Source organism: Macrobrachium nipponense, chromosome 4 (genome assembly GCF_015104395.2).
Source record: "Macrobrachium nipponense isolate FS-2020 chromosome 4, ASM1510439v2, whole genome shotgun sequence".
Taxonomy (NCBI): Eukaryota; Metazoa; Arthropoda; class Malacostraca; order Decapoda; family Palaemonidae; genus Macrobrachium; species Macrobrachium nipponense.
Window position 1 is genome coordinate 132,162,939 of NC_061100.1, and position 15,331 is coordinate 132,178,269.

At 44.7% G+C, this 15,331-nt stretch overlaps 1 protein-coding gene across 3 annotated transcripts in view; it reads right to left on the minus strand.

Annotated features, from left to right (window-relative positions):
* LOC135211181 (uncharacterized) overlaps positions 1-15,331 on the minus strand; it is a 138,796-nt gene that overhangs the window by 64,733 nt on the left and 58,732 nt on the right. For all 3 annotated transcript variants that reach the window (XR_010313633.1, XM_064244395.1, XM_064244394.1), the window contains exon 3: positions 8,092-8,253. Coding sequence is in view for 2 of the 3 variants with exons in the window: in XM_064244395.1 (XP_064100465.1) it covers positions 8,092-8,253 (162 nt within the window). In the remaining variant the exon portion in view is untranslated. The remainder of the gene's footprint in view (positions 1-8,091; positions 8,254-15,331) is intronic.

Here is a 15,331-nt window from a genome sequence, read left to right on the forward strand (position 1 = left end):
ATGTAAGTATAAAAAATATATCATAAAGAACATGCCATCCCCTTACAATTGAAGAAGCTACTTACTTAGTGTGATCTAATCATTTCTCCCAGTCAGATATACAACCACACTCCACTAACTACCATGGAGAGTCCACATGACATTTCATTCAAAGTTGGATGTTCAACTTCTGTGACTACCAACATGTTGTGGTGCATGCAAAATACTTAATACAAAAATGATATTGTTAAACTACAATAAAGTTTTGTACATACTTACCTGGCAGATATATACTTAGCTATAGTCTCCGACGTTCCCGACAGAATTTCAAATCTCGCGGCACACGCGACAGGTAGGTCAGGTGGTCTACCTTACCCGCCGCTGGGTGGCGGATGTACGAACCACTCCCGTAAGCTTGTCAGATTTTTCTCTTCCACCTGTCTCCTGAGGGGAGGCTGGGTGGGCCATTAATCGTATATATCTGCCAGGTAAGTATGTACGAAACTTTATTGTAGTTTAACAATATCATTTTTGTACATGAACTTCCCTGACAGATATATACTTAGCTGATTGGCACCCTTGGTGGAGGGTAAGAGACAGCTCAATAATACAGGTAAGGGGAGGCTGGGTGGGCCATTAATCGTATATATCTGCCAGGTAAGTATGTACAAAACTTTATTGTAGTTTAACAATATCATTTTTGTACATGAACTTCCCTGACAGATATATACTTAGCTGATTGGCACCCTTGGTGGAGGGTAAGAGACAGCTCAATAATACAGGTAAGACGGGAAACAACTAATGTTGTAGGATATAAAAACCTTGGTTCTCACCTTTTCAGGATGAAGACTTCATAGATACTATCTCTGAGTCTGCATTGCCTGGAGAGCTACAGCTAGGACGTGACCTGATGCTGAAAGACTCTCGGATCTACCACTGGGATATGTGATCCCCTATTGTGGTAGAATCCAAGTCGGATGCTGTTAGAGGGACCTTGTCCGCTTACCTAACAGATCCTTACCACTACCTCTGCAAGGAGCCAAAACCCACCAGACCACCTAACCAAAATACAAAGGGTTAATATTACGACAAAAAGAGGTGCCTCCTGCAACCTCTTTCAGACAACCAAAAACAACAATATAAAATATAGGGTAACATATAAAAAATTTACACCGGATAAGTTTCAGCTCCCTGCCCCAGCACCGAATCCGCCGATACGAAAGGACCCAAGGCGAAGCATTTATCATATGTGATTTTTACATCACGTAGGTAGTGGTTTGCGAAAACCGATTGGCATCTCCAAAAAGTCGCCTCCATCAAGTTCCGCACAGACATATTTTTTCTGAATGCAAGCGAAGTTGCGATGGCTCTCACCTCGTGAGCTTTCACTTTCAGTAGTCTAAAATGATCTTCCTTACAGGCAACATGTGCCTCTGTAATAAGGCTTCTCAGAAAAAAGGAAAGAGCATTCTTCGACATGGGCCGAGTGGGGTCCTTTACGGAGCACCAAAGCACATCTTGATTAGCCTTAAGTTGTTCCTTCCTCTTAAGGAAATACTTCATAATTCTCATAGGGCAAAGAGTTCTTTCAGGCTCTTCCCCTACTAGAAAAGATAAACTACGAACTTCAAAGCTCCTGGGCCAAGGGCGTGATGGGTTTTCATTCTTTGCCAGGAAACTTGGAAGAAATGAACACACCATAGAATCTTCCTTAAACCCTACATTGCCCTCAATAGCTTGGAGCTCACTCACTCTCTTAGCTGTAGCTAGGGCCAAAAGGAAGATAGCCTTCTTCGTCAAATCCTTGAAAGAGGCTAAGTCAGGAGGTTCGAATCTAGACGATCCAAGGAATTGTAGGACTACGTCTAGATTCCAGTTCGGTACTACATGAGGACGCTTAATGGTTTCAAATGATCTAATAAGATCATGCAGGTCCTTATCATCGGATATATTTAAGCCTCTATGCCGAAATACCGCCGCCAACATACTGCGGTATCCCTTAATAGTTGACACAACCAGATGACATTCTTCTTTGAGGAAAATAAGGAAATCCGCAATTTGGGTCACAGAGGTACTGGAAGAGGAAATGTTCTTCCTCTTGCACCAACGTCTGAAGACATCCCACTTTGACTGGTATACACGCAAGGTGGAAGGTCTCCTCGCTCTTGCGATTGCTTTAGCAGCTGTTGCTGAAAAGCCTTTCGCTCTGACCAAACTTTGGACAGTCTGAAACCAGTCAGACTGAGAGCGAGGAGATTTTTGTGGTACCTGTCGAAGTGGGGTTGTCTGAGTAGATCGCTCCTTAGCGGGAGCGATCTTGGAAGGTCCACCAACCATTCCAGTACCTCTGTGAACCATTCTTGGGCCGGCCAAAAGGGAGCGATTAAGGTCATTCTCGTTGAATCGGACTCTACGAACTTCTTGATGGTTAGCCCCAGGATCTTGAAGGGGGGAAACGCGTAGACGTCGAGTCCGTTCCAGTCTAGAAGAAGAGCATCTATTGCTACTGCCTCTGGATCTGATATCGGAGAGCAGTAAGGATCCAGCCTCTTGTTCTTTGACGTGGCAAAGAGGTCTATGTGTGGCCTGCCCCATAACTTCCACAGGCTCTGGCATACATCCAGATGAAGGGTCCACTCTGTGGGAAGGACCTGATCTTTCCTGCTGAGGAGATCTGCTCTTACATTCCTTTCTCCCTGCACGAACCTGGTGAGAAGCTTGATTCCTCTTTCTTCTGCCCACAGAAGAAGGTCTCTTGCTGTCTCGTACAGGGAGAAGGAATGCGTCCCCCCCTGTTTCCTGATGTATGCCAGAGCTGTAGTGTTGTCCGCGTTGACCTGCACTACCGATCTTCTGACTTTGGGCTCGAAAGCCTTCAGAGCCAACCACACAGCCATCAACTCCTTTCTGTTGATGTGCCAGGCTACCTGGTCCCCCACCCAGGTACCTGACACTTCGCTGGTTCCCAGAGTTGCACCCCACCCCATGTCCGACGCGTCGGAGAACAACACCAGGTTGGGGGTCTGTGATTGAAGAGACAGTCCCTTCGCAAAGAGGTTGGGATCTGTCCACCATAAGAGATGTTTCTTGATGTCCTGGGATAACGACAGGGAGAACGTCAAATCCTGAGAACGACGACTCCAATTCCGATGAAGAAAGAATTGGAGTGGTCTCAGGTGCAACCTTCCTAGGGAAACGAATTGCTCCAGAGAGGAGAGCGTCCCAGCAGACTCATCCACTCCCTCACTGTGCATACTTCTTTCCCTAAGAAGGTTGTTACTCTCTCGAATCCTCGGGCTATCCTTTCCTGCGAGGGAAAAGCCCGAAAACTCAGAGAGTTCATCTGTATCCCGAGATACACACACTCTTGCTCGGGAATTAGTGATGACTTCTTGAAATTGACGAGAAGTCCCAAAGCCTTCGTCAATTCTAAAGTTACTTGTAAGTCCTTCAAACAACGATCTTCTGAATTGGCCCTTATTAGCCAATCGTCGAGGTACATGGATATCCTCACCCCTTTCAAATGAAGCCATTGAGCCACATTCCTCAAAATCCCCGTGAACACTTGAGGGGCCGTCGAGAGGCCGAAACACAGAGCCCTGAACTGAAAAATTTTCCCCCCCATCATGAATCTGAGAAACTTCCTCGAGGAAGGATGGATCGGTACGTGGAAGTAAGCGTCCTGTAAATCCAAGGAAACCATCCAGTCCCCTGGACGAAGTGCTGCCAGCACTGATGAAGGCGTTTCCATCGTGAACTTCTTCTTTTCTACGAAGAAGTTCAGGGCGCTTACATCCAACACCGGTCTCCATCCCCCTGAAGACTTCGGAACTAGGAAAAGGCGGTTGTAGAAGCCCGATGAATGATGGTCTGTCACTAGTTCGATAGCCCCCTTCTCCAGCATCTGATCTACTGCTAGATGGAGAGCTTGATTCATGATGGGGTCTCTGTACCTGGCCGTCAGTTCCCTTGGGATGGCCGTCAAGGGAGGTCTTTCGACGAAAGGGATGAGGTAACCCCTCCTCAAAATAGAAAGGGTCCAAGGATCCGCCCCTTTTTGGGCCCAGACTTCTGCAAACTCTAAGAGTCTGGCGCCCACCGTTGATTGAAGGACTTGCAAGTTATTTGGGGGCTTTAACAGACTTGGCGAAAGTCTTACCCCTTCTTGAAGGTCTACGACCTCTAAACGTAGAGGTTCTTGATGAAGATGCTCGAAAGGGTTCTCGAACACTTGCCTTTTCCTTCTTAGCCTTGGTAGGGAAGGAAGGGCGAGGTTTTCTTGCCGACTGTGCCAAAAGGTCCTGGGTGGCTTTGGCCGAAAGTGACCTCGAAATGTCCTGCACTCGATGTTTCGGGAACAACTGAGTAGACAGAGGAGCAAACAGCAAAGAAGACCTCTGAGCATGGGAGACCGACTTCGTTAAGAAGGAACAATAAACCGACCTCTTCTTCACGATCCCGGCCCCATAAAGGGAGGCGATTTCACTCGCTCCGTCTCTTACCGACTTGTCCATACAAGACACACACATAAGATCTTCTGGCGAAATTGACTCTGGCACTTCAATTTTCTTGGCTAGGACTCCCAACGACCAATCAAGGAAGTTAAATACTTCTAGCACTCTAAACATACCTTTGAGCAAATGATCCAATTCATTCATTGCCCAAGTCGTCTTAGCAGAGTTAAGGGCAGTTCTCCTTGTCGAATCTACCAGTGCCGAAAAATCCGAATCAGCCGAAGACGGTAGACCCAATCCTAAGGGCTCTCCTGTTTCGTACCAGAAACCAGCGCGTCCTGATAACTTCGAAGGAGGAAAAGCGAACATCGTTTTCCCCGCTTCTTCTTTGGAAGCCATCCAGGAACCAAAACTCCTCAGTGCCTTCTTCATAGAAAGAGTTGGCTTCATCCTCACAAGAAGAACTCTTCGCTGTCTTCGCCGTTGAAAAAAGTGAGTGAGGAGAAGGAGGAGCCGTAGGCGTAAGGGAATCCCCAAAAACTTGTAAAAGTAGCTCTGTAAGCTTCTTGTAAGAAGAGACAGCAGCAGAAGTGTTCGGTTCCTCATCCGAACCTTCTAGGACGTCTTCTCGAGGCGAGCGCGGAAGATCCTTATGTGACGAAGGGATCCTAGCAGGAGTTGAGCGAGAGGTTGGAGAACGCCCTCTCTTAGAAGAGTTCACATCCACTGGAGAACGATGAGAAGATCTGGAAAGTCTACGATGAGACTCCCTCTTCGAGGTATACGGAATCTCAGCCGAAGGAGAGGTAGGGCTCCTACTCCGAGAATCCTCGGAAACATCCACAGGGCGCTTACGAGGAGGCGAGCGCCTACTATACTCTATGCGCCTATCCTGAGGCGAGCGGCTGCCAGGAGAAGAGCGCCTATCGAGAGCAGAGCGCTTGCGCGGCTCTCCATACCTGTCCAGTTGCGTACGATCAACGGAAGTCCGACTGGAAGGCGAAATGCGCCTACTAGGAGAAGGCTGCTTGCGAGACTCTTGACGTCTAACAAGAGGGTAACATTCAGGAGAAGGGCGCTTCAAAACTAACGAGCGCCTACTTGGAGAAGGGCGCTTCCGGGATTCCTGGTGCCTACCAAGAGACAAACGGTCAGGAGAAGTGCGCCTAGAAGCGGGAGAGCGCCTACACGGAGAAGGGCGCTTGAAAGACTCTTGTTGTCTGCCCCTAGGAGAATAATCAGGAGTATGACGCCTTAAAAGAGACGAGCGCCTACTAGGAGATCTATGTGCAGTAGGCTCTTGGCGCCTACCTTGCGGGGAGCGGCTAACAGTAGGCCGTCTATCATGCACACGACTCCTACCAGACTCTAGATGCCTGTCAGGAGAGAAGTCACGATCCGACACTCGAGGAGAGTGACATCTGGAAGAAGAACGCCTACTTGTATAAGGGCGCCTTCTAGAATCTTGAGGCTGCTGAGGAGAAGTTTCACGCAAGGGAGTTGAAGAAATCGCGTGATGAGCAGGTGCAGTGCGCTTACCGGAAGCGGGAATCCAATCTGGAGAAAAAACTTCTTTCTCCATAGAGCGTCCTACCGATGTTTGGCGTCTTGAAATCGAAAGAAGAAACCAGGGCGAGCGCGCTCACGCGAGCGAGGGCGCTCACTCGAGCGAGGGCGCTCACGCGAGCCCCCACCTTCATACGAAACCTCCCCATATGAAGGAGAACGATCCTCTGAAGAGCGGCGCCTAGATCTCTTGATCGGAAGAGAAACGTCCTTCTTCCTACGTGATCTAACTGCTAGAGAGTCTGCTAGCGCCGTGATCTGAGCTTGAAGTCCCGCGAGTACTCTCGTAGGAGAATCTTCTTGTTCTTCCTCGGAAGCAGGCGCCGAGCGCGGAGCGCGAGAAGAAGAACGATCACAGGATTTCTTGGGTTTCTTGGCCTCCACCGACGATTCTTCCGGGAAAACCTCCGGACTAGAAGCCAAAGGACTGCAGGGAGCCTTCCAAGCCCTCTTCAACGGGCGCGACGCATCCGGGGAGTTCCAACCTCTCTTCGGAGAGGGAGACGACGAAGAGGAGAAGCATTGGCGTAGGAGCTCCTTCTTGTAGCGATCCGAGGCAGCCTGGGAGCGTACTTCAGGATCTGCCGAGGGGACGCCTGACCGGTGGGGGCTCTCCCTAGCCCTCCTGCGGCTTTCGACTTTCCTACTCCACTGGAACTGGGAGTCTGGAAGAGGTCTAGGCCTAGAGGCACTAAGGAGCCGGTCAGACGCACCCTCCACAACACTGGGGACACTGCACTGATCACTAACACTCTCCTTACCTTCCAACTGACGAATCTTCTGATCCATAGAACGATTCTTGGCTTTCAGAGCTGCCGCCTCCGAAGGCGAATCTTCGGCTTCGGTGCGGGGAGCCGGGGCTGCAACTTGGGAAGAAGGTTCTAATTCTACGTTAGTACTATTAGGATCCACATCCAACTCACTCATTCTAGATCTGCTAGAACTTCTAGAGGAAGCCTTACGCACTCTATCACGTTCCAACTTCCTAACATAAGAAGAGAGAGCCTTATATTCTTCTTCATTCAATCCCTTACATTCATTACAAGGGTTAGCAAAAGCACATTCATTCCCCCTGCATTTCATGCAAACCGTGTGGGGGTCTACCGAAGCTTTCGGCAACCTCACCTTACATCCTTCATTCACGCAAACCCTAAACAAAACCGAAGTTTTAACTACCGATTCTAGATCAGACATCGTTAAAGAAAATCAAACTCAAAATCAAACCGGTCCACAATCAGCGTATGCCAAGCCAAACAAAGCGAATACGTCACCAAAAGAAGTCCAAATTAACTCCAGGCAAGCGAGAATCGAAAAACTATCGAGAGGAACCGACAACAGTTGTTATCGTTCCCGCGACAGAGAAAAATCTGACAAGCTTACGGGAGTGGTTCGTACATCCGCCACCCAGCGGCGGGTAAGGTAGACCACCTGACCTACCTGTCGCGTGTGCCGCGAGATTTGAAATTCTGTCGGGAACGTCGGAGACTATAGCTAAGTATATATCTGTCAGGGAAGTTCATGTACAAAAACAAGAAATATGTATCCCAAAAACGACTTGCCAATAAAACTAACTGCTGTACAAGACAATTTCATTTAGTAATAATTTGTCTGATCAATTAGTGTTGCCATGCTATGTCTTTTGTGCCCTAAGCATAGACTGCCAATACTAAATAGTGTACAAACAAGGCAAACAATTACAGTCAACTCCCACTATTTACAGTCTTGCAATTCATGGCCTCTATTCGCGGATTTCTCTATGGATTATGTACACACAATATTCGTGGAAAATTTCCCTATTTGCTGTCATGATAAATGCACTTTTTCTGGTAAAACTGTTTAAAATACTCCAGTATATATAAGCATTTTTGGAGTTTTTTTGTGTGTTTGAAGTATCAAAATAGGTAGTTTTAAGTATTTTAGAGGAGTTTTAAGTATTTGCAGACTTTAACTATTTGTGGGGGGGCTGTAGTACACATTCCCTGCAAATACCGGGGGTTGACTGTATCTATGATTTTCACTGTTCACTATCTATCATGCAACTTTGACTTTCAAGAGCCCCTTTTTGGTACTTTACTCCAAAAAATAAACATACCTTACATGGAGATGAATGCATTTGCACTTCATAACAAGGTTGACTTTGGGCTTGAATGCTGTGACTCTGGCCATCTGCTTCTGTAGGTGTGCTAGCATTAGTGGGGGCTTCTGCACCATTTTCACACCATTCCTGGTTAACTAGTCCACTCTCAGCTAGAACCTACGGAATTTTTTTTATCTCATCAGATGTAAAAACTGACTTGAAATTTGTTTCACTACCTAAAATAACATATTCACTATGGAAAATTTAAAATCATAAAATGCTGATCAAAATGAAAGTTCTATCAGCTCTGATATAAAGAATAAAATTCTAATAGCTTTTTTATAAATATACAAAACTTTTGTAATATTAAATAAAATTGATATTTCCATGCAAACCCAACATCACATACCCTACAATAGCAGTCTTTGAGAGTTCCCATACAACATAGTTTGCCAAAAGAAAAGCCTACTTTTGATGGCAGCTTAGAATCCTCAAAGAACTGTCCTTCTGGTCCTGACAGGAGCTCCATAAGACAGACAAACCAATATCAAAGTATTCTCTTTTATTTGGTTTTGACCAGGTTAATAATCAATGTCAGAGTGATAAAATAAAAATGGACTCAAGGCTGGAGGGCACACCCCTGCCTACACCAATTACCTCAGTATTTCCAGTCACCCTTTTCCCACAGATATGGCAACAGTGCATGAGTGCGGCCATGTGCGCCACTACTCACCAGTTCTGTGAAAGTAATCACCATCCACAGATTTCCATGAATTTTTGGCAGGGAAACCTGGTGGATTAGAAGACCCACCGCAGCTACCAAAAAATAGATTTTTCATATGTCAAAACCTGGTTCTTTATAGGGAGGTGCTGTTTATCTTCAAAGGAACATATAAAAGAAATTTACAGGTAATGAAATGACCTAGGTCCCTAATTAGGAGAATCCCAACAACCCAGATGAAAAACCTGTTCACAGGAGCAAATTTTGCTGATCCTGGCTCCCAACACTAAGGCAGTAAAAAAAACCCACCTTCTGGCAGCAGGTTGATGAATGGTAAAGATCAAAGGATGGAGCTAAAAACTTTAGCACTGGAGAAAATGCAAAGCCCACACAGCAGGGGCTCTGACAACACAGCCTTGTATATTTCCAAAGCAGTAAACTGTCTGAGTTAGCATACTTGCCACATGGATTGGTATTATGCCACATATATGAAGTCTAGTTTTTGCACTATGTATCTACCAATGATAGACATATAATTTTCATGTTAGACTGGATTCAGAAAATCCAAACATGAAGGTAACAGCTCAGTAAAAAAGATTAAGAGAGAGGCATAAACACCTTTTCCTCTTATTGCCTGGGAATGAACAACACATTAATTCTTACCCATATTTCAGTGAAACAAACCAATGGCTATTGGGACAATTTGGGACCACATGGTAGGCAGTTACATTGAAGATTGACAGTGTGTTCATCTTCTTCAAATATCTAGGAAAATAGAGTGAATATGCAGACTGCCCTCAGTGCCTTTCCTGATGGAATGTGACTCTTGTTATTGTCTGAATTTCCAGGTTTGGAGATGCATTCAATACATACACTGGAAGTGAATGGTTCTCTCGTATGTGGAAGCAGAGTGGCAATCACTAGGCAGGAGAGTCTGTTCGACATCAACCTGGTTGAAGGTGCAGTCTGCTTCAACAGGAGGTCTGTTATCACATGGAGCAATCCCATGAAGTGGACTGATGACAAGTATCACTTCGTGCCAGAGCCAACTGTATGACACAGTACGTATTTTTATACTAAAATGAACTTTGCTTCCTGATGCTTATCATATGTACCATGTTGTATAGGATGATCAAGAAGTGGGTCCTCTTCAAAAACTTTAACTTTCTGTGAGAATGGAAGGCAACTATCAACTCCAGAAAATTACTGTGACATTTTAGAATAAATAACCATCTTCTAGGTACGTGACAATCCTCCCAGTGGTCTCTACAATCTGTCAAGGAGGTATACATGTGTTTATCTACCTACAAGGCAGGGGGAGTCAGAATGACTGTTTGGGGAGGGCATCTTTCCAGATCCACAGCTGGAGTATCTCAAATTGCATGTCATGGGGATACCATGGACCTGATCTTTTCTTACTCTGGCCTAAGTCTGGCTATGAAGAAACAACCAGCCCTGAAACATCTCCCAATTAGCACACAAACCTAGCATTTAGTATGAGTATGTTAAATACTGCAACAATGAAGGCTTTACACAACTCACCATTCATACAAGACAAACATAACTGCAGCTAGATAAGAAAAAGCATTTATTTGGGTTTCAGATATCAATGAAAGCCTGAACAACCACAAACACTAATATACAAGAATTATAACATTGTTTCAAAACTAACTTGAGTTACACAACCATAGCAACAATGAAGATGCCTTGAATCAAAGATGACTTAAAAGATGTGGAACTGATTGTCTTGTGAGTTGGGTCTCAAATGCATCTTGTTACAAATCTTCAATGACAAAAACCAGTTTTTGCAAAGGTTGTCTACTTTTTTGAAAAGATAAAAGCTTGCATTCTCCTAAGCACAACTACCCTTTTCCTCCCCATCACTACAGTTCTAAAAAAGGAAATAATCCTCTTTTCCACCTCAGCCCGTTTCTGAAGCTCATGCTCAATAATGCTTGGGCTAGTTTAATTTTTGGTGGTTCCACAACAATTTTGTTCTTATTACCTGCAAAACAATGCTTGAGAATCTGGAAATTGAACCTTGCTGAAATATGCTTATGTTTAGATATGGAATTTTTATTACAAAATTAATGTTAATAATACTTACCTGTATAATTGATCTAGCCCTAAATCACCAAAAACCTCACCAAAATTTACCACATTGGTAACCCTATTACCTCCTATTCCGTCCGCCAGCTGGCAACACTGCTGTTGGGTAGGATGGGTGGGACTAGATAAATTATACAGGTATTATAAATATCAATTTTATAATAAAAATTTCATATTACTAAACATTACCTTAATATAATATATCTATCCCGATTAACCACATTGAAAAGGAGGAAGGAATCAGTAAAATTTCCCTTTCGGGCAGAATAGGAGGAACCAACCTAATCCAATTAATGGAAAAGGAAGAATAAGAAAAAAAACATAACAGGACATAAAACAACAAAGAAATATATATCATATGCAGAGTTAAAAACTCAACCCAAAGACTAAGAAACTAAGAACTCAAAGCCTCCTACCATAATGCCGCCAAACTGTGGTAGTAAAGGACAAGGAGTGAGTGCATAGTCAGTCCATCTGTACAAAAGTCAAGTGACCGACCAGGTGACAAGTCAGACAACATCGAGGACAGAAAGGCTGCAACCTGATGACTTCATCAAGCACTACAACCACCAACGACACCTGCTCTCTCACGAATGTCTGGCGCCAAGAGAGAGGAGTGGGCATTGGCAACTCTATCCCTGAAGGATGAGTGCGTGGACTGCCTGGGCGATTCAAAGCTAAGCAAACATTGGTAGTGTATCAACGCAACCCAACGTCGCCAGCAGCGATATCGGCTCATGAGCAACTCCTGACTCAAGCTTTCTGGTGCCAAGAGAAAGGAGCAAAAAGGCAACTCAGTCCTGAAGGATGAGTGCCTGACAATCCAAACTGGTCTCATGTTAAACGATCATCGGAGGGTGTATTAACGCTACCGACTTCGTCAGCAACAAACTCAGAGCTACTAAATGTCGCCTGATCTCGCACAAGTGTCTGACACCAAGAAAACAGGTGAGACAAAAAGTAAATGCTGAACGAGTCACTAGATGACAGCAGACAATCCATTGACTAATTCTCTGTCCAGAAAGACAATGGAAGAAGCATGAGTCGTCAGGACAAGCAAACCAGAGGCTAGTCCTAGGTCGGCATCGACTTTGGGAGAAGCGTAGTCGCCAGTGCCAACAACCCAGTGGCTGGTCCCACGTCAGACTGACAATGGAAGCAGCATGAGTTGTCAAGCAGCCAGTCCTTGTCATCGACAACACCCAAATACCAAACTGCCTAATTCCCATTATAACTAAACCAAAAACTTCCAAAAGTTATAATGCAAAAACAAAAACAAAAAAATACATATACAACAAAAATAAGATTACAGGTAGCAACCAAACGTAAAACAGGAAGACTACCTAATTCTCCTATCTGACGACCTGTCCTGCCATCACCAATGGGCCTAAAGAATGAAGGTTGCCTAGAACTAGAGAAATATCCCTCAAGTAAAAAGAGGCAAAAACAGAATTAGAACGCCAAGTCACCACCTCAAGTACCTTGGCGACTGAGACATTCTTCATAAAAGCTACTGATGTAGCAACTGCTCTAATACTGTCGTAAATTTTGGTGTGGTTTTTGGGGATTTAGGACTAGATAAATTATATTAAGGTAATGTTCATTAATACAAATAGTTTGCTTTTTAGATGCTTCGTGTGCTCGTTAGTTACTGCATGTACTTCTCTGAATAGCGCCTTCATACTCATATGGAACTTATCCATCCTACTGTGACATACAGGCAGTCCCTTACACAGGGGTTCCATTCCTATGCCATATCGTAAGCTGGAAATCGTTGTAACCTGAAATATTGTTGAAAATTTTGAGAAAAATGACAAATTTATAATTAATTTACATTTTTCATAGCTAATGAACCTGCGGTTTTAACATAAATATAAATCTTTTGGCGCCAGCTGGAAACATGTAAAAACAATCAAAATTGTAATGCAAAGCATCGGTGGCACTGGGATTCATGCTGGTATTCGTGAGGTGCTGGTTGTTGACCTGCTTTGACCCCCCATGAGGTGGCCAGTTTTTCTTCTTGCTGCCTTGCTGGTAAAACTGTTTCAATTGGCTTGATTTTTTGCTTCATCCTTATCAGCTTTTTCTTCATTTCCTGTGCGGTTCTCACCCATTAAATGTTGGAGGATAAAGGATTTCAGTGCGGATTCTTTGTCTCCCGATAGTGGACATCCTTCCAACCAAGGACATCACTCTCCTGCAGACAGATGTACATGTCCTTCCATCCATGGCCATGGACATTTCACTCCTGTAGATTTACGCAGATGACCTTCCATCTTTGGCCGTCGCTCCTCTGCTGATGGATGCTGATGGATGCTTCACAAGATCCCCCTTCTTCTTCCTCTTCCTTGAACAATTGTCCTCCCTTTGTTTCTCCTGCATTAGAAGCTTTTACCCTTTCTCATTCTTCCAGGGCTTTTTTCTTTGGAAGTTTTGGGAGATGGGTCGGGAGTAATTGTACCTTATGGCCCCCTTTCTCTTGGGAAGGGGGGTTTCCCACCCTGTGAGGGTGGAGGCAGCACCAGCTTGTCCTACTCTTTCAGGATCAGATGCACAGATTTTGGTCATTTGGGCCTCGTTAGGCCTATCAAGAGTACCAACCTTATACGGCCTAGTGACAGTTACTAGTACTCCTGACTACCGATCTTCTGAGTTGGGTGCTATTGTTCCACAAGTGACTTGTCTGTCATCGGACCTCCCAACACGCCATCTCAGGGTGACCCCTGTTAAGGCAAGTTCTTCTCACATTTCCCATCTCAGCTGCCTTGACAGTTTGCATTACAATGGCTGTCCCTGCTCCTGACCCAAGAGTCTTTGCTGCGATACCATTCATCTATAGGCTTAGAAATGACGTCTTCTGCTCCTGCTCTTGCTCTTTCTACTCTCTCGGTCAGGCTGTGTTGGACAAAGTTGACACTGGCTTTAGACAGAGATATGGATGTGTTCTGAAGAGTATTTAAATGATGTACACTTTTAATCCTTTGGGTGTCTTGAAAATTATGTAACCTGCATTTTTATTGAGTTTTTCATTTTAAAAAAATGACATTTTTATAATAAAATAAAGTCACGGGTCACTCTAATTTTCTGTCTTGTTTTGGTTAGGTAACAATGACCCCGCCCACTTTCGGGGAAAGAGAGGAACCAACTGGCAAAGAACTCAGTAAAATTAAAATGATATTGTTATACGTAGCTATCGACTCCGTCGTCCCCGACAGAAATTCAAATTTCGCGGCACTCGCTACAGGTAGGTCAGGTGATCTACCGCCCTGCTCTGGGTGGCAGGACTAGGAACCATTCCCGTTTTCTATCAGATTTTCTCTTCCACCTGTCTCCTGCGGGGAGGCTGGGTGGGCCATCAATCGTATATATCTGCCAGGTAAGTATGTATGAAACTTTATTGTATCATAACAATATCATTTTCATACATTCAACTTCCCTGTCAGATATATACTTAGCTGATTGACACCCTTTGGTGGAGGGCAAGAGACAGCTAACTACTGAATAGACAGTAAACAACATATGTTGTAGGTATTTATAGACCTTGGTTCCTACCTGATTAGGTGGAAGACTTCGTGGCTACTGCCTGGGAGTCTGCTTCACCTCAAGAGCCTTAGCGAGATAGTGATCTGCGGCCAAGAGTTCTTGTGGGTCTGTCGATGGGGTCTTATCCACTTACTCGGCAGAGCCTGACTGGCATTTGTCAATGGGTGCTAATCCACTTATATGACAACACGCCTTCTTTAAGGAGCACACAACCGATCCCGATCACCCGATCCTAACCCCCGTGTTAGTTCTAAGATTGCCAAGAGTTATCCCCAAACTCTTCCCAAACAACCAAAAACTCGAAATACGCACACACTAAAGTACAAAAAAAAAACTTTTGTACCCCTCTAAGTCAGATACCACTCGATTCCCTTACTGAAGTGAAGCGACGGCCGCCTGTGAGACATCTGACACTTCTTCCAGCAGGAAGCCAAGAACGTATCCGACAAGAGGGTTACGTACACAGAAATTAAGGATCGGCGCTTGCTCCAGTACCCAGAACCGTCTGCGCTGACACAAACGGACCTAGAGAAAAACATTTCTCATATGTTACACGCACGTCCTTCAAATAATGAGATGCAAACACCGAGTTGCACCTCCAATATGTTGCATCTAAAATATTCTTGAGAGACATATTTCTTTGGAATGCAATAGACGTCGCGATTGCCCTTACTTCATGAGCTCTTACTCTTAATAGTTTAAAAGAGTCATCTGGGCAGTTCTTATGCGCCTCGGTAATAACACTTCTTACAAAGAAGGCTAAGGCATTCTTCGGTCTTTTGGGGTCCTTTACCAAGCACCATAGACCGTGTTGCAAACCCCCCAACTGCTTCTTTCTGTCCAGATAGAATTTAAGCGCTCTGACCGGGCAAAGAGACCTCT